The sequence below is a fragment of the Microcaecilia unicolor genome, chromosome 3 (assembly GCF_901765095.1).
Source record: "Microcaecilia unicolor chromosome 3, aMicUni1.1, whole genome shotgun sequence".
NCBI lineage: Eukaryota > Metazoa > Chordata > Amphibia > Gymnophiona > Siphonopidae > Microcaecilia > Microcaecilia unicolor.
This window is the reverse complement of record NC_044033.1, coordinates 155,315,778-155,335,495: the sequence shown is the minus strand read 5'-3', so window position 1 is coordinate 155,335,495 and position 19,718 is coordinate 155,315,778. Positions and strand designations below refer to the sequence as shown.

At 45.0% G+C, this 19,718-nt stretch overlaps 1 protein-coding gene across 1 annotated transcript in view; it reads left to right on the top strand.

Moving 5' to 3' along the window:
• BIRC6 (baculoviral IAP repeat containing 6) overlaps window positions 1-19,718 on the top strand; it is a 965,314-nt gene that overhangs the window by 566,913 nt on the left and 378,683 nt on the right. The window contains 3 exon segments of the mRNA XM_030196513.1: window positions 1,563-1,691; window positions 3,924-4,088; window positions 18,587-18,760. Of these exon segments, the coding sequence (XP_030052373.1) occupies window positions 1,563-1,691; window positions 3,924-4,088; window positions 18,587-18,760 (468 nt within the window).

The following is a 19,718-nucleotide window of genomic DNA, read 5'->3' as shown; positions in this document are numbered from 1 at the left end:
CAAAATGATCTCCTACTAACTGATGCTTCATGATGTCTGGGTAGAGATACAAAGTATTAATCCTGTGTGTGATGTCCACGGGCATGTGTATACGATTAGTGAAAGTGTTGCATTATAACTCCAAAATGTTCGCTAATTCGCCATCTGCTTGGGTAGAAGTAAATTCTGCTAAGCTTTTTCTTGTACATTACCTCATAGGAGCTATATGTTCCAACACTAGAAAGCAGATGTAAAAAGACAATATTTTATTTTATTGTGAGTATACAGAGATGACCCTAAAGTGCCAGTGCCCAGTTTTGGCTTTTAAAATTACATGGCTACACTTTCCCCTTACTTAAAATCAGAAAAAAGTAACCAGTTATTTTTGTTACAGACAAATAGAAATTTTATTTTGTCATATAAACTACCCTGTCACACTTATGTAGGAGAATGCTGCATCTAACAGTAGGAGAGGGGAGGGGTGGATTTAGCTGTAATGGATGACTGAGAGTTTTGCAGAGGGGGTTTGGGGAGGGGCTGCCCTGCCTACTGTGGTTTGACAGGATGTTTACTAGTGGTGGGAGCCTTTTCTCTCAGGGTTTCAAGTTAATGACGGCATGCGGTGTCAGTCTTGCATCTTTGAAATTATTTTAAAGTTATTTAAAATACTGTTCAAGCAAGTGAAAACCAAAGAAATAGTGTAACATTTATTTTGTTTCCTACACTAGTATACTTTTGCGAAAAGTGTATATGTGTATATATATGCACAGAGATAATGAGAGTAAAAAAGAGAGCTGATAAAGAGAGTAAAAAAAAGGAGTCATACAGTGAAAGGTTTACTTTCTTTTAAAAATCAGCCAGGTTCAGTTTGCACCCCCGGAGAGCACATAATAATTTTTCCCCTCTTGGTCTGAAGGCTGAAATGCTTTTTGTTCCTGAAAACTGTATTTGAGAGATAATGAGATGTGAAGTTCTCAGATGGAGACTGAGTAATTCACTTTCAATCACTGTAGAAACACACTTTTAAGGACTGAGAAAATAAAAGAAACCAAAATGTACAGGCTCAGTGCTTGCACATGCTCCATACCTGTAGGGGGCAGTGTCTGATGACTGACACCATTTCCTTTCATGTGGTTTAGTATACTCATCTTGGATTTGTGACATCACAGGAAGTGGATGCCACCATCTTGGAAAAGGAGCATGGATGGGTGGAGCTATGTTACCAAAAGAGGGAGGGGCAGGGCTTGGTCAAAAAGTGAGCATGGCTTGGGAAGAGAGGGTTAGCGGCTAAGGCAGATCCTCAGTTCTCATTGACTAACACACCTTTCTCTTGATAATGTCTGCAATATGATTTTTTTTTTTTGTTCGGTTCTATTTGTTGATCTTGTTTGTTCTATTTCTTGATGATCTTGTATTAAATTTAGATTTAATGTCATTTTTTGTAATATTTATAAGACCATTGCATTTTATTGTGATTTTTATGTAACTTTCATTGTAAACTACTTTGAATGGTAGGCTGTTCAAAATAAGCAATATATGCATTTGAATTTATAAATATATTAAACTGCCTTTCTCCCTTATAGATACTCCAAGTATCACTGCAAAACTAATTAATGAACAGAAGGATGACAAAGAAAAAAATCATGAGGAGAAAGAAAAGGCTAAGGCTGAAAATGGCTTTCAGGATAATTATAGTGTTGTTGTTGCCTCTGGTATGTATGTGTTAACGGTATCTTTGTGTTGAGAAATTTTAAGTGTAAAAACAAGATCCAGGTAGGCAACAATCAAACTGAAAAGCTGATTCACCTCCTTTAAGAAACTCTTAAAGTACTGAGAAAGAGTTTTTGGACATTTATAAATTTGTTGATATAAAATAAGAGGCTCAGTATAGCCTGTTCCTCTTCCTGTATTAACTGTAAGTCCTGTTTTTGAAGTGTTTATCACAACAGTGTGAAAGGCTTAATGGAAATGGCATTTAATAGTTCAGTCATTTTTATAAGATATAATTTATATCCCCTGACACCATAAGTAGTATTTTGGAAATTGGATGTCAACATGTTTTAATATGGGCAAACCATTCATTTCTAAGTTCAGTAAACTATATAATTTAGCTGATCTCAACTTTACAGGCTGATGTAATAAACTACGCTATGTTTTGTACACGTGTTTTATTTACATTTTAGTATGTGTTTCTTATGATATACTTGATTAATTTGTTACAATGAGCTCTAATGGGGAAGCTGCATATGTTGCTCTATACTGTAGTCTATTCACAATTAGGTCTAGGCAGCCTATAGAGTGAGCTCTTCACAGCCAGCCCATAGTTTCTGCTGCCTTCCAAGCTGCTAGGCAACCTATACTGTAAACTCTTCACAACTATCTCACAGTTCTTGCTGCTTGCCATGGCTACTATAGTTCTTTTTGTGTCACAGTGATATATGCAGATAACACTCGGTAAATCAGCAAAAATGGATAAAATATGCTTAACTTATTTGCATACAGGAATATGTCTCTGCTTATGGGCAAAGTGTAGTTACAGTTGCCAAATAGACAAGATGTTACCAAGCACAGCAGACCTCAAATCTCTCTCTCCCAGTCCAGAGTTGTTCACTCTGCCCAGCTCCACAACAGCAGGACTGAAGAAGCTGATCTTTCACTTGGTGGAGCCTTGCTTATTTCTTTTGCTAGTGAGGGTTTGGAGCTCACTTGCAAGTACTGCTACTCTTTTCTTCCACAGTTTCATGTCTCTTTTCATCTGACAGTGGGAAGTAGGATCCCTGCCAACAGGTTCTTTTGATCTGTACTTGGGCTAACCCTGCTTTCTACTGTCAGCAGGGAGCGCAGATCCTGCTACCAGATTCATGATAATGCCTCTGTAGGAGTACCCTTTATTGGAATGCAGTGGAAGTTGAGGAGGGGAAGTAGGTGTGTCTAGGGAAGGTGTGAGGGGGGGTGTAGCAGAATGTGAGGGTGTAGGGTGTGTGGAGAGGGGTGGAGGAATATGGGGAGGGTAAGGTGAAAGGGGGATAAGTGCACAGACTTAAATGGGTGAGTGGGTTGGGGGTTTGTGGCAGTGCGTGTATTGCATTCAATTGATTGGTGGGATGAGCAGCTTTGTGTTTAGTGGAGAGGGAGCATAGAGTACACAGCTCTTGGTATACAAGCATTCTGACCCCATTTTACCAATCACTTACACTGTTGGTATCCTACCCCCCACATTCTCCCCTCCCCCACCACCCACCTCTACATTTTCTCCTCCCCTTCTGCCCACCTCCACATTCTTTCCCTTTGCCTCATTCTATTTTCCTTTCATCCACCAGGCGAAGCAGCTGAATTAGAATTACGTGTAAAATTCATTTGTAATATTCTTCCTCACCAATAAATAATCTAGGAATTGTAGATTCTGGTCTTTGTATCACAAACACAATTTTTTTTGAAGGGGGGGGGAATATCTAAAATGAATATATATGAGACTTGTTTCCATGCATCAGCGAAGAGATTTCTCAGCTCTAAGGGCATAAAATTTAAGCAATATCCCTTATCAGAAGAACGTTGTATACAATCTGTACAATTGCTATTCTTTCCACTTGCTAATCCTAGAATCTCAATTTTGATCGTCTCCAGAATAACAAAGTAAAGGTATTTAAAAAGAAAAGGCCATTGTGCTAGATTTCAAAGTAAAAGGAGAGACTATCCTTAGCATCCTGAATGAGAGAGTACTCATGGGTAGACAATCTGCAGTTTGTGGGGGATGATATACCTGCATACATATACTGTATGTGTAGAAATGAAGGAAAGTAAGTGTCCAGCATCTGGACAGTCTTGTCCATAAAACTTCAATTCCAAAGTATTTCCTGACATATAGAACAATAGTGAAGAGCTGGTACATATAGAAGTTGTATAACACACAGTATATTGATGCTGAGTGTCCCTACCTTTGTTAGGTTTGAAGTCTCAATCAAAGAGAGCAGTCTCATCTGCACTCTCTCGTCCACCATCCAGACGAGGGAGAGTGATGGCAGACAAATTGGGCAGCTCTTCAGGATCTGAGTCTTCTAGCAAGACCATTAGTGTCCCAGTTTTTCACCTGTACCATAAACTACTACCAGGTAACTATTATTGAATTATTTTTTTTTCTTTCCTATGGAATGTATCTGTTTGAAGTTTCTTTTCTTTTATTTCTGGAAGATTTTGCTGACCTTCAGTCTCCATTTGAGTGCATCCAGGTCCCCCAGAATCTGTGGCTTCTGAGCTGCCTTCACAAATTACTATTTAAAATTCAGCAGGAGAAACTAAATATAAAGAAACAACTTTTTTTTTTAAACTGTGTATCCTTGTTTACAAAAAACAGGTCTGGTACAATATGTAAGCTCAAGCTTCCCACCCAGTTTGTCATTTTGCACTCAATCCTTCCACCTTTTGTGTGTCTCAGGTGACATATTCAGATAGCACAGGGAACCTTTCAGGTCTGGTGTTAAATGTGCTAAGGTGAAAGGTAAAAAATTTAAATGGGGGCACCAAGCCCACCAACAAGCAGCATTTCTTTCAGATTTAGGCAGGCTTGGGGCCCCCTGTTGCCTTGAAGTCCAGGGCAACTTCCCTTTTGGCACCCCTCCCCAACACTGGCCTTGGCAACTTTGCTGGCCCAGAAGGGTGAGGGGGCCTTTGCCTTGTGGTTATTCCTGTTTGCCTCTGTCCTTATGCTTGAATATGTTATTATTATTTATTGCATTTGTATCCCACATTTTCCCATCTATTTGCAGGCTCAATGTGGCAATTTAATATGAAATGAAGTTCAAACTCAATAAAACACAGTGGCATGTTTCCTCTTCCTCCATTCACAGACTCAGTCATGGCTGTCTGGAGATCTCAGTGGGAAGAGACTTAGTAAAGTGTATCTTAATAGGGCAGAGAATGTGTGATTGAGTACATGGGGCTGTATGGGGTGTGTATGTTAAGTACATAAGTATTGCCATACTGGGACAGACCAAAGGTCCGTCAAGCCCAGCATCCTGTTTCCAACAGTTGCCAATCCAAAACAATGCAATACATTTTATGCTGCTTATTCTAGCAATAAGTGGATTTTCCCCCAAGTCCATTTTACTAATGGTCTATGGACTTTTCCTTTAGGAAGCTATCCAAATCTTTTTTAAACCCCGCTAAGCTAACAGCTTTTACGACATTCTCTGGCAACTAATTCCAGAGTTTAATTACACGTTGAGTGAATAAATATCTCCGATTCATTTTAAATTTACTACTTTCTATCTTCATTGCGTGTCCCCTAGTCCTAGTATTTTTGGAAAGAGTAAACAAGCGATTCACGTCTACCCGTTCCACTCCACTCATTATTTTATAGACCTCTATCATATCTCCCCTCAGCCATCTTTTCTCCAAGCTGAAGAGGCTTTTCCGCTTTAGCCTTTCCTCATAGGGAAGTTGTCCTATCCCCTTTATCATTTTCGTCGCCTTTCTCTGTACCTTTTCTAATTCCACTATATCTTTTTTTGAAGTTCGCTGACCAGAATTGAACACAGTATTCGAGGTGCGGTGGCACCATGGAGCGATACAAGGGCATTATAACGTCCTCATTTTTGTTTTCCATTCCTTTTCTAATAATACCTAACATTCTATTTGCTTTCTTAGCGGCCGCTGCACACTGAACAGAGGGTTTCAATGTATCATTAACAATGATGCCTAGATCCCTTTCCCGGTCAGTGACTCCTAATGTGAAACCTTGCATCACATAACTGTAATTCGGGTTCCTCTTTCCCACATGCATCACTTTGCACTTGCTTACATTAAATGTCATCTGCCATTTAGACGCCCAGTCTCACAGTCTTGTAAGGTCCTCTTGTAATTTTTCACAATCTTCTTGCAATTTAACAACTTTGAATAACTTTGTGTCATCAGCACATTTAATTACCTCACTAGTTAGTCCCATCTCTAGATCATTTATAAATATGTTAAAAGCAGCGGTCCCAGCACAGACTCCTGGGGAACCCCACTATCTACCCTTCTCCATTGAGAATACTGACCATTTAACCCTACTCTCTGCTTTCTGTCTTTTAAACAGTTTTTAATCCACAATAGGACACTACCTCCTATCCCATGACTCTCCAGTTTCTTCTGGAGTGTTTCATGAGGTACTTTGTCAAACGCCTTTTGAAAATCCAGATACACAATATCGACTGGCACACCTTTATCTATATGTTTGTTCACCCCTTCAAAGAAATGTAATAGAATGGTGAGGCAAGATTTCCGTTCACTAAATCCATGTTGGCTTTCTCTCATTAATCCATTCTTTTGAATATGCTCAGTAATTTTGTTCTTTATAATAGTCTCTACCGTTCTCCGAGAACAAGCAGTCTGAATAGTCCTAACAAGTTGTAAGTGGATCGGTGATTCGCGCCGACCCAGGAACCGGCATTTCATATAGCAAAAACTTTGCTAGAGCCTCCTGAGCGCGCCGTGCATCCGACTTCGCATACGCTGAGTGCCTTCCCGCCTGCCTTGCTCCTTAGTTACCTTTTTTCCACGTGAGGAGCAGTTGCTGTCTTCTGACTCCGCTTCTTTGCCCAGGAGAGCCTTCAGTGTCTTTCTCGCAAGGTTTCGCCTGTGTTTGTTTTTTTTTTTTCTTTCCATTTCATCGAAGACTCCCAGTGGCTTCAAATGCAATTCTCGGTGCTACCGGGCCGTCTTAAGTACTGATACCCATTTGTGGTGTATTCAGTGCCTTGGGCCTGACCATAGGCCAGCTCGTTGTGCCCTTTGTCATTGTATGAAGAAAAAGGACTCAACTGGCTCGAAGCCCAGAGAGAAAAACATTTTAGTGCTTGGTCCAGTCCTTCAACGTCTGCATCGACTTCGGTACCAAGGTATGCATGGCTGCTGAGAGGCCATGACACACTGGGAGCAGAGAGGCATCAAGTGGGCCTCCACCTGCCTCAAGGCCTCCTGCTATGCAGGCCCCCTTGGACCGTCTTTCGTCGGACCCAACCCCGAGGCGACATGGGGATTCGATGTTGTCCTCGGCACCGAGGAGCCTTGATGAGGTGCATCGAGTGAAGGCTAAGAAGCACCGACACCGTTCTCCCTCGACGCATGGTGCCGGGGGCGCTGAGGGAATCGGCACCCGAGAGGAGTCGACGCCAGCAGGATCGCTTCCCTCTATACAAGAGTTGCCAAAGCGTGTCTCAGCAGCCCAGTTTCCTGCTCCTGAGCCCCAGGGGACTCTGTCACCAACTGCTCCACCACCCTGCAGCCTTTTCCGATGGCGGCTCTGGAGCATATTCGGGCCTTCCTTCCAGAGCTTCTGGAAGGACTGCTGTGTCAATCTGCATCAGTGTTGGGGATAATAGCGCCTACCCTGCCATCTACTGCAGCTGTATCTGGCCCTCCACCCATGGTGAGGGTCCCCGAGCTCGGTGCTGCTTGCGGCTCCGGTATCGGCTACCACCCAGGTCAACTCCCTGTCAGTGGAGGAAGCTTCGCCGCAGTCCATGCAGGGGTCAGCCCCTCAACATCGCAGTCAAGACCATGGGTCTTCGGCGTTGAGGAGGGTTCGGTCTCTGAAGTCATTGAGGGAAGTGCTCTCCAACACCAAAGAGGAACACTCGTGGGATTCAGAGGAAGATCCCAGGTACTTCTCCTCAGATGAGTCCTTTGGGATTTCCTCTGATCCTTCCCTTCCACCTGAAAGGAGACTGTCTCCTCCTGGGAGCCTCTCCTTTTCATCTTTTGTGCTCAGGCCATTCCATTCCCCGTAGATATGGAAGATGAGCCAAGGGCTAAGATGCTCGAGGTCTTGGACTACACCTCTCCACCTAGAAAGGCAGTGACAACTCCTTTGCATAAGGTACTCAGGGAAGTCCTTATCCGAAACTGGATGTCCCCTCTATCCCCATTGTCCCGTAGAAGGCAGATTCTCAGTACCAGATCCATGGGGAGCCTGGGTTGATGAGGTCTCAGTTACACCACAAAACCATGGTGGTGGACTCTGCTCTCCAGAGAGCCAAGAGTTTTAGGAACTATGCTTCGGCGCCCCCAGGCAGAGAAGCTAGGACCTTGGATTCTTTTGGGAGAAAGATGTATTAGGTCACCATGCTCGCTGCCATATTCAGTCATACCAGCTCTTCACAAGCATCCACTTGTGGAACTCTGTGCGGCTCCTGTCTACTTTGGTCAATGCCCTCCCTCCGGAGCAGGCTGAACCCTTTCGCCAGCTAGTCAAACAGCAGAAGGTGTGTCATACATTCTTGGCCATGGGCGCTTACCACACTTTTGATGTAGCATATAGGGTCTCTGCTCAAGGTATAGCAATGTGCAGACTCTCATTGCTGCATGTTTCTGACTTGGACCATTCGGTCCAGCAGAGGATCGTAGATGTTCCTTGCCGAGGGGATAATCTTTTCGGTGAGAAGGTGGAAGATCTGATGTTATGCCTTCTCTCTCCTGCCGGGCACTTTCTGCTTCCACATCCTCAACTAGGAGGTATTTTGGTGAGCCACAGAGTGCTTCCTATTCCTATTCTAGGTGTAGGTACACTCCGGCATCTCGCCAGCCTACTCGGGCTCAGCCCCAGCGCGCTCATTCTCATCAACAGTGTGCGCCCAGAGCCCTTGCTGCTCCCAAGCAAAATGCCAGGGACGGGTTTTAGACTGGCTCCAGAAGAGCATAACCGCCATAAAAGTGTCCATGCCGGACGTCTTGCTGGTTGGGAGGAGGTTAATGTTCTTTCATCAAAGGTGGCCTCTCTTAACCTCTGACCGGTGGGTTCTTCAGATAGTCTGGTTAGGATTCACCCTCATTCTGAATTCCAAACCTCCAAATTGTCCACCAAGAGCTCTTTCATTCAGCTCTCAGCACAGGCAGGTACTTGCAGAGGAGCTCTCTGTCCTTCTACAGGTCCATGCAGTCGAACCCGTTCCACCAGGGGAAGAAGGGCTGGGATTCTATTCCAGGTACTTCCTTGTGCAGAAGAAAACGGGGGGGGGGGGGGGGGGGGGGGGGGGGGGGGGGGGGGGGGGGGGGGTATGCGTCCCAACCTAGACCTAAGGGCCCTAAACAGATTCCTAGTTCGAGAAAAGTTCAGGATGGTTTTCTTTTTTCCCCATGATTCAGGAAAACGATTCACTGTGCTCTCTGGACTTGAGGGACACTTATACTCATATCCCGATACTTCCAGCTCACAGGAAGTATCTTCAGTTTCGGCTGGTAATGCAGCACATCCAGTACCTTGTGCTGCCCTTTGGCCTAGCGTCAGATCCCAGAGTGTTCACAAAATGCCTAGCAGTAGTTGCAGTGTCACTACATAGACTGTGAGTTCATGTGTTCCTTTATCTCAATGATTGGCTGGTGAAGAGCACCTCGGAAGACGGTGTTCGGGAGTCCATGCAGATGACTATTCAAGCGCTGGAGCTGCTAGGGTTCGAAATAAATTACCCCGTCCCATCTCACTCCGGTTCAGAAATTGGAATTCATTGTAGCATTGCTTGACATGAGAACAGTTCAAGCCTACCTTCCCGAGACTCGGGCAGACAACCTTCTGTCCCTAATGTCCAAGGTTCGAGAGTCTTAGCAAGTCACAGCTCGGCAGATGTTATTCTATTAAATGGAGGAGGTTTGCCATCTGGTGTGACAGCAATGCCATGGATCCCCTTTTTTGTTCCATACAGACCCTGCTTGAATACCTTCTACACTTGTCAGAGTCTGGTCTCAAGACCAACTCCATAAGGGTTCACCTCAGTGCAATTAGTGCTTATCATCCACATGTAGACGGTAAGCCTATCTCTGGACAGCCTTTAGTTGTTTGCTTCATGAGAGGTTTCCTTTTCTCAAAGCCCCCAGTCAAGCCTCCACCAGTGGCATGGGTGACCAAATGGAATTGTATGGTAGCTTAGTTTAGTTTATTCTATTCACATACTTGATATACTACTACTACTTAACATTTCTAGAGCGCTACTAGGGTTACGCAGCGCTGTACAGTCCCTGCTCCAAGGAGCTTACAATCTAATGGGCGAAATGTCAAGTAGGGGCAGTCTAGATTTCCTGAATAGAGGTAAGATGGTTAGGTGCCGAAGGTGACATTGAAGAGGTGGGCTTTGAGCAAGGCTTTGAAGATGGGCAGGGAAGGGGGCCTGGCGTATGGGCTCAGGGAGTTTATTCCAGGCGTGGGGTGAGGCGAGGCAGAAAGGGCGGAGCCTGGAGTTGGCGGTGGTGGAGAAGGGTACTGACAGGAGGGATTTGTCTTGAGAACGGAGGTTACGGGTAGGAATGTAAGGGGAGATGAGGGTAGAGAGGTAGGGAGGGGCTGTAGATCAAGTGCATTTGTAGGCTAAAAGGAAAAGCTTAAACTGTATCCGGTACCTGATCGGAAGCCAGTGAAGTGACTTGAGGAGAGGAGTGATATGAGTGTACAGGTTCAGGCGGAAGATAAGACGTGCAGCAGAGTTTTGAACGGACTGAAGGGGGGATAGATGGCAAAGTGGGAGGCCAGTGAGGAGTAGGTTGCAGTAGTCATAAGTACATAAGTAATGCCATACTGGGAAAAGACCAAGGGTCCATCGAGCCCAGCATCTTGTCCACGACAGCGACCAATCCAGGCCAAGGGCACCTGGCAAGCTTCCCAAATGTACAAACATTCTATACAAGTTATTCCTGGGATTTTGGATTTTTCCAAGTCCATTTAGTAGCGGTTTATGGACGTCCTTTAGGAAACCGTCCAACCCCTTTTTAAACTCTGCTAAGCTAACCGCCTTCACCACATTTTCCGGCAATGAATTCCAGAGTTTAATTACACGTTGGGTGAAGAAAAATTTTCTCCGATTTGTTTTAAATTTACTACACTGTAGTTTCATCGCATGCCCCCTAGTCCTAGTATTTTTGGAAAGCGTGAACAGATGCTTCACATCCACCTGTTCCACTCCACTCATTATTTTATATACCTCTATCATGTCTCCCCTCAGCCGTCTCTTCTCCAATCTGAATAGCCCTAGCCTCCTTAGTCTTTCTTCATAGGGAAGTCGTCCCATCCCCGCTATCATTTTAGTCGCCCTTCGCTGCACCTTTTCCAATTCTACTATATCTTTCTTGAGATGCGGCGACCAGAATTGAACACAATACTCAAGGTGTGGTCAAGGCGAGAGGTAATGAGAGAGTGGATGAGAGTTCGGGTGGTGTGTTCAGACAGAAAGGGGCGAATTTTGCTGATGTTATAGAGGAAGAAGCAACAGGTCTTGGCTATCTGCTGGATATGCGCAGAGAAGGAGAGGGAGGAGTCAAAGATGACCCCAAGGTTGCGGGCAGATGAGACGGGGATGATGAGGGTGTTATCAACATAGATAGAGAGTAGAGGAAGAGGAGAAGTGGGTTTGGGAGGGAAGACAATAAGTTCGGTCTTGGCCATGTTCAGTTTCAAGTGGCGGTTGGACATCCAGGTCGCAATGTCGGCTAAGCAGGCCGATATACCACTAGGCTCAAATAATGTCACAACGGTTTACAATTTCATAATTAAAAATCTACTTGAAAGAACACAAATGTAAAATAGGAATGACCCAACAGACATAAGGCTAAATCCATCCCCCCTCCCCATTACCCCAATTAAACAACTTTTACATATACGATCTAAGATACCCCTTAAAAATACCTTGCAGAATGAAGTCAATGACGTCTCAAGTGGCAAGACCCAAAAATATTGGGCTAAAGAATATATCAACAGTTTCTTAAATTTAATATGGGAGCCTTCCATTCAAATTTTATTCTGATGTTTGTTCCATAAACTAGGTGTGCACAAAAAGAAATTTCAGGAAAGTGCAGACCTTCAGGGCTGGGACCATTTTACAATGTTTATTATGTACGGAAATAAACAGAAGTCTTAAAATATTTCATATATCACCACATTCTCCGAGGACAAGCAGGCTGCTTGTTCTCTCATGTGGGTCGACGTCCACGTCAGCCCGGGAATCAGAAGGCTATTTTGCAAGCAAAATATAAAAAAATCTTTCCAGAGTCTTCTGGCACCCATGCAGCAGCGCACACCGCACATGCGTGGCCGTCTTCCCGCCCGTCACATGAGCATTCCCGCTCAGTTATTTTTTCTCCATGGTGAGGTGTGGTAGAGTTTTTCCCTCGCTCCTCGCTCGCCCGGGAAAGAGTTTTCTGACTACTTTTTTGTCTTTTTGTTCTTTTCTTCTTATTTGTAGTAGAATTTATAGTTAAAAAAAAAAAAACTCCCGTAGTTTTACTTTTTTGCCCCTTTTTAAGTTTCCTTTGTTTTTCGACGTGCCGGTGTGCTCCCTTCTTTTCGTGCCCTTTTTTCTTTTAACAGACACGATTGCGTCTTTTGATTTCGCCAAAGCCATTTTTTCTTCCATGTCATTGAAGACACCCAGCGGCTTCAAATGTTGTACTCGGTGCAACCGGACTATCTCAGGTACCGATACCCATGCTTGGTGTATCCAGTGCCTTGGGCCCGCCCACATCCCAACCACTTGTAGTCTGTGTCTTCGCATGAAGAAACGGACCCAAGCGTCTCGAGAAGCCCAACGAGAGAAGCTTTTTGGGGCTCAGTCCGGTCCTTCAACATCGGTACCAAGGTTGGCTGCGGAACGACCAACTCTTGCTGGGAGCCAGTGAGGCATCGAGTGAGTCCTCCACCTGTCTCAAGGTCTCCTATTATGCAGGCCCCCCAGGACCGACCTTCATCGGACCCAGCCCTGAGGAGACGTGAAGATTCCACGTCTTCCTCATCGGTACCGAGGGTTCTCGATGACGTGCATCGAGCGAAGGCGAAGAAGCACCGTCATTGTTCTCCTTCGACAGATGGTGCGGGAGCTCCGGGGCGTCGAGGGATTCAGCACCCAAGAAGCATCGGCACCGAGAGGATCGCTCCCCCTCTATTCAGGAGGTGCTGACGCGTTGGTCTAGCAGCCTGGTACCTGCTCCCGAGCCTCAACAGATTCTGCCACCGGCTCCTTTACCGACCCCACAGCCTTGTCCGATGGTGGCTCTCGACGTGCGTATCAGGACCCTGCTTCCAGACTTACTGGAATGGTTACTGCGCCAGGCTGCTTCGGTGTCAGGGGTGCTTGCACTTTCCGTACCATCAGCTACAACGGTCTCTGGCCCTTCGCCTGTGGTAAGGTCCCCGACCTCAGTGCCGCCTGCCACCCAGGTCGACTCTCCTTCGACGTCGGTGGAGGAAGCTTCACTGGAGTCCAGGCGGGCGTCAACTTCTCGGCGCCGCCATCGAGGACGTCCTTCCTCGGTGTCGAGGCAGGCTCAGTTTCGGACTGCTCTGAGAGATGTCTTGTCCGATACTGAAAATGAGCGCTCGTGGGAAGAAGAGGAGAATCCCAGGTACTTTTCTTCTGACGAGTCTTTTGGGATTCCTTCTGAACCTTTTCCTCCTGCAGAAAGGAGAGTCTGTCCTTTACCTCATTTGTCCAGGAAATGTCTGTGATTTTTCCCTTCCCTATGTAGGTTGAGGATGAGCCCAGGGCTGAGATGCTCGAGATCCTGGATTATCCTTCTCCACCTAGAGAGGCTGCAACGGCTCCTTTGCATAATGTACTGAAGGAAGTCCTTATGTGTAACTGGTCGTTCCCTCTGTCTAACCCCGTGATCCCGAAAAGAACTCAATCCCAATATCGGATCCACGGGGAACCTGGATTCATGAAGTCTCGGCTACCTCACAATTCCATGGTGGTGGACTCCGCTCTCAAAAGGGCCAAGAGTACTAGGGACTATGCCTTGGCACCCCCATGCAGAGAATCTAGAACCTTGGACTCTTTTTCTGAGGAAGACATATCAGGCCGCTATGCTCGCTGCCAAAATCCAGACATACCAGCTCTTCACAAGCGTCCACTTGCGGAACTTGGTAAGGCAACTGTCTAGCTTGGTTGATGCACTCCCTCCGGAGCAGGTCGAGCCTTTTTGCCAGGTGGTCAGGCAGCAGAAGGCGTGCTGAAAATTCCTGGCCAGGGGTACGTTCGACACTTTTGATGTAGCATCCAGAATCGCTGCCCAGGGTATAGTGATGCACAGACTCTCATGGCTGCATGTCTTTCACCTGGATCATTCAGTCCAGCAGCGGATGACGGATGTTCCTTGCCGAGGGGATCACCATTTTGATGAAAAAGTTGAGGATCTGGTTGACCTGCTCAAAAAGCACAATGATGCTATGGATTCTGTCTCTCGCTGGGCGTCTTCTGCTACCACCTCCTCATCTAGGAGGTATTTTGGAGGGAAGCGGAGTGCTTTCTATTCCTATGCTAGGCGTAGGTACACTCCTGCTTCTCAGCAGCCTGTCCAGGCTCAGTCGCAGTGCGCTCGTTCTCATCAACAGCGTGCGCCTAAAGCCTCTGCGGCTCCCCAGCAAAAGCAAGGGACTTGCTTTTGACTTGCTCCAGTACAGCATAGCTTCAGAAAAAGTGTCTGTGCCTTCTTCCCATGATTCAGGAAAATGATTGGCTATTCTCTCTGGACTTAAAGGATGCTTACACCCACGTCTCGATACTCCCAGCTCACAGGAAGTATCTTCAATTGTGGCTAGGAACACAGCACTTTCAGTATCGTATACTGCCTTTTGGCCTGGCATCTGCGCCCAGAGTGTTTACCAAATGCCTAGCTGTAGTCGCAGCGTCGCTACACAGAGTGGGAGTGCATGTGTTTCCTTATCTCAACGATTGGCTGGTGAAGAGCACCTCGAGGAGGGTGCTCAAGAGTCCATGCGAATGACTATTTGGGTGCTAGAACTACTGGGGTTCGTCATAAATTATCCCAAGTCCCATCTCACCCCAGTCCAAAAATTGGAATTGATTGGAGCCCTGTTGAACACTCAGACAGCTCGAGCTTACTTTCCCGCGGCACGGGCAGACAACCTTCTGTCTCTGGTGTCTATGGTTTGAGCATCCCAGCATGTCACTACTCGGTAGATGTTGAGGCTTCTGGGGCACATGGCCTCCAAAGTTCATGTAACACCAATGGCACGTCTACATATGAGATCAGTTCAATGGACCCTAGCTTCCCAGTGATTTCAAGCTGCGGAGGATCTAGATGATATAGTCCAACTGTCCACCAGTTTTCGGAATTCTCTTCAGTGGTGGACGATTCGATCCAATTTGACCATGGGGCAACCATTCCAAGTTCCTCAGCCACAGAAAGTGCTGATGATGGATGCATCTCTCCTGTGGTGGGGAGCTCATGTAGATGGGCTCCTCACTCAGGGAGCCTGGTCCTTTCAGGAAAGAGGTCTGCAGATCAACCTGGAATTAAGAGCAATCTGGGATTCTCTAAAGGCTTTCAGAGATCGGCTGTCCAACCAAGTCATCTTAATTCAGACAGACAATCAGGTTGCCATGTACTACACCAACAAGTGTGTGTGTGTGGGGGGGGGGGGGGCACCGGATCTTGCCTTCTGTGTCAGGAAGCCGTTCAGATGTGGCTTTGGGCATGCCGTCATGGCATGTTTCTCCAAGCCACTTATCTGACAGGTGTAAATAACAGTCTGGCCGACAGACTGAGCAGGATAATGCAACCTCACGAGTGGTCTCTAAAAATAGGCGTAGTCCGCAAGATCTTCTGAGCGTGGGGCACCCCCTCGGTGGATCTTTTTGCCACTCAGATCAATCACAAGGTCCCTCAGTTCTGTTCCAGGCTTCAGGCCCACGACAGACTAGCGTCAGATGCCTTTCTCCTGCATTGGGTGACAGGCCTTCTGTATACGTATCCTCCCATACCTCTAGTAGGGAAGACTTTGCTGAAACTCAAGCAAGACTGCGGAACCTTGATCCTGCTAGCACCTTTCTGGCCGGGTCAGATTTGGTTTCCTTTTCTTCTGGAGTTGTCCTTCGAAGAACCATGGAGACTGGAGTGTTTTCCAACCCTCATCACTCAGAAAGAGGGGTCGCTTCTACAGCCCATCCTCCAGTCTCTGGCTCTCAGGGCCTGGATGTTGAGAGCTTAGAATTCGCCTCCTTGGGTCTTTCAGAGGTGGTCTCTCGAGTCTTGCTTGCTTCCAGGAAAGTTTCCACAAAGAGATGTTACTCTTTTAAATGGAGGAGGTTTGCCGTTTGGTGTGACAGCAAGGCCCTAGATCCTCTTTCTTGCCCTACACAGACCCTGCCTGAATACCTTCTACACTTGTCAGAGTCTGGTCTCAAGACCAATTCTGTAAGGGTTCGCCTTAGTGCTATTAGTGCTTATCACCGCCATGTAGAGGGTAAGCCTGTCTCTGGACAGCCTTTAGTTGTTCGCTTCATGAGAGGTTTGTTTTTGTCAAAGCCTCCTGTCAAACCTCCACCAGTGTCAAGGGATCTCAACGTCATTCTCACCCAGCTGATGAAAGCTCCTTTTGAGCCACTGAATTCCTGCCATCTCAAGTACTTGACCTGGAAGGTCGTTTTCTTTGTGGCAGTTACTTCAGCTCGTAGAGTCAGTGAGCTTCAGGCCTTGGTAGTGCACGCACCTTTTATCAAGTTTCATCACAGCAGAGTAGTCCTCCGCACGCACCCTAAGTTTCTGCCAAAGGTGGTGTCTGAGTTCCATCTGAACCAGTCAATTGTTTTGCCAGCATTCTTTCCCTGTCCTCATACCCTCCCTGGCGAGAGCAGTTTGCACACCTTGGACTGCAAGAGAGCATTGGCCTTTTATGTGGAGTGGACAAGCCCCTTCAGACAGTCGCCCAAATGTTTGTGTCATTTGATCCCAACAGGAGGGGAGTCACCATCGGAAAATGCACAATCTCCAATTGGCTAGCAGATTGCATAGCCTTCACTTGTGCCCAAGCTGGGCTGAATCTAGAGGGCCATGTCACGGCTCATAATGTTAGAGCCATGGCTGCGTCAGTGGGTCACTTAGCCTCTATTGAGGAGATTTGCAAGGCTGCAACGTGGTCATCCACACATTCACATCTCACTACTGCCCCTAGCAGGATACCCGACGTGACATTTGGTTTGGGCAGTCGGTGCTGCAGAATCTGTTTGGGGTTTAGAATCCAACTCCACCCCCCCAGACCCATTTTTGTTCTGTTCCAGGCTGCACTCTCAGTTAGTTGTTTGTTTTCAGGTCAATCTATGTTATGTCCTCGCCGTTACTAGGCCCAATTGTCCAATGTTCATTGTTTTGAGTGAGTCTGGGTGCTAGGGATACCCCACATGTGAGAACAAGCAGCCTACTTGTCCTCGGAGAAAGCGAAGATACATACCTGTAGCAGGTATTCTCCGAGGGCAGCAAGCTGATTGTTCTCTCAAACCCACCCACCTCCCCTTTGGAGGAGGAGTTTGTTGTTTATTTGCTTTTTTATTAAACTGAGTGGGAACGCTCACGCGACGGGCGGGAAGACGGCCGCGCATGCGCGCCAGAAGACTCTGGAAAGATTTTTTATATTTTGCTTTCCCAGGCCGAAGCGGACGTCGACCCCACATGTGAGAACAATCAGCCTGCTATCCTCGGAGAATACCTGCTACAGGTATGTATCTTCGCTTTTTCTGCTGTTCTTCTATATATGTTTTTCAAATATATCTTATTTGTATTTTATTTTTATGTTTTCATGTACTATTATATCTATATGTTTATATTAATATCTCGTAGACTCCTGAGGAAGGTGCCTCGGCGCCGAAACACAGCTGTGTAGAGTCATTTTTTTATGTTTACCAATACTGTTTTTTTCATTTATACGTCTTTCTCACTGATTGGGAAGAGCCTATCTTCCCCACTCCTTCTCCACTTTGCATTAGGGACTACATGTTCAGCACCATTTTCTATTTCGGTGCAGTCTGATCTGGAGTTTCTGTTTTCCCTGCACTGCAGTTTGCTGAATACCAAGTACTAAAGAGTGTTGAATCCACGTTTTTAATGCACTGCACATTAAATAAACCATATTCTGCTTAGTGCAGGAGTTCTCAACCCAGCTCTTGGGACACACCCTGCCTGTTAGTTTTTTTAGGATATCTACAATAAAAATGCATTTAAAATGTTTTCATGCACTGCTTTTGTATGCAAATCTTTCTCATCCATATTGTGGATATCAGGAAACCTGAAGAGCTGGCTTCAGAACCAGCCACTGCTTTAGTATGAACGTACAAGCCTGTACTAAGAAAAATATGTTGCCTAATGAAAACCTGTTTTATTGAACTCTTTGCTTGGATATACAAGCATTGGTACAAGAAAATAAATACCTTTTTGCATTTTAGCGGATTGCAGAGTGTGTTTTAGTACACTTATTTTTAAGTTCATGGCTATTATAAATTTGAATTCTAAAAGTCACAGCCATAACTTCTGGTTGAATCATATAGTAGATGTAGTAGGACACGAGTGTGTGTTATTACATTTAACATGTTTTAAGTGCCATTTGTAAAGCATTTTTGTGGGTCTGTATGCGGCGTTGTTTTTTTTTATTTTATTTTTTTCATTTTGTGTCAAATGAATAAAAACACATGTTTTTTTTTTTTAACAAGTCACTTATTTGGTCATTAAGGAAAGCCTTGCTCATAGACTGAAAGTTAGTCTTTTAAAATAACTTTGTTTTACATTTTGAGAGGACTGCAAAAACCCTTGGTATATTGTTATGGAGCTATAATGAATTTTTATGGATTTTATGTTTCTTTAGGCCAACCATTGCCTGCTGAGATGACGCTTGCCCAGCTTCTGACTCTGCTATATGATCGCAAACTCCCCCAAGGCTACCGATCAATTGACCTAACAGTTAAGCTTGGATCAAAAGTTATCTCAGACCCTAGCCTGTCAAAAACTGATTCTTTTAAGCGTCTTCACACAGAGAAAGGTATGTGCTCTTTATTTGCTTTGCCAATGTATAATTTTATTTGTTATAAAACACTGGTGATGTTTGGCCACTGAAATCATTTAATTGGTTGATGTAGTCTCTGCCTCTATTTTTAGTATGGATGCAGTAGAATGGTAATGGACCATTCCATTACAAATTGTAGGGAAACCTATATCTTGACACTTTATTAAAGAAAATATGTGTATAGCTTAGATATACAGGTAGACATACGTGTTGCACACAAAGAATCTACAACAAACGTAATTAGAGAGACCTGTGTAAACTAATTTGGCTTTTAGTCGGTGTCACAGTGCATAGGTTTAGTTGTTCAGTACTGTTTAACTCTGTCCTTTGACTGAAGTTACTTATGGTGACTTTGAAAATTAAAAGTGTGATATATCCATTTTGAGTGATCCACTTGTTTCCACTTCAAATTCCATAATCGGTTTCTTATTGATGTTCTTTGAAAGTCGTGTTATAATTCTTTTAGTCGAGCCTTATCAGACTAAGGTTGAAATTCTTTCATTTATTTTAACACATTTATATTCCTCAAATCCTGCGTGTCATTCTCAATTGGTTACAATCAATGATAAAAACAAAACAAAAACAACAAACATATACCGTTAAATCTTTCAGGTATATATCTACGACCAAATGTTCCTTCACCTTCTTCCCAATTAACATAATTCCTGCTATTGTACTCCTCAAACATCCGTGTGGACAATTCACCTCTTACTTTTTTCTAAATGACATATATTCTTGCTTCTCTTGCATTTTTAATGAGAAGTCGTCATATAATCTCGATGGTGCTACAGAAAAGGCATAGCTTCATGTCATTGAAAATGTTCTACTCTTACTTAAAGAAGGTAATGGCAATTGTGATTCCCCCACCCCCTCAGCTACTTGAGGAAACATGCCTTTGTGATTCCCTTTCCTTGAATTGCCTTGAAAATTTAAC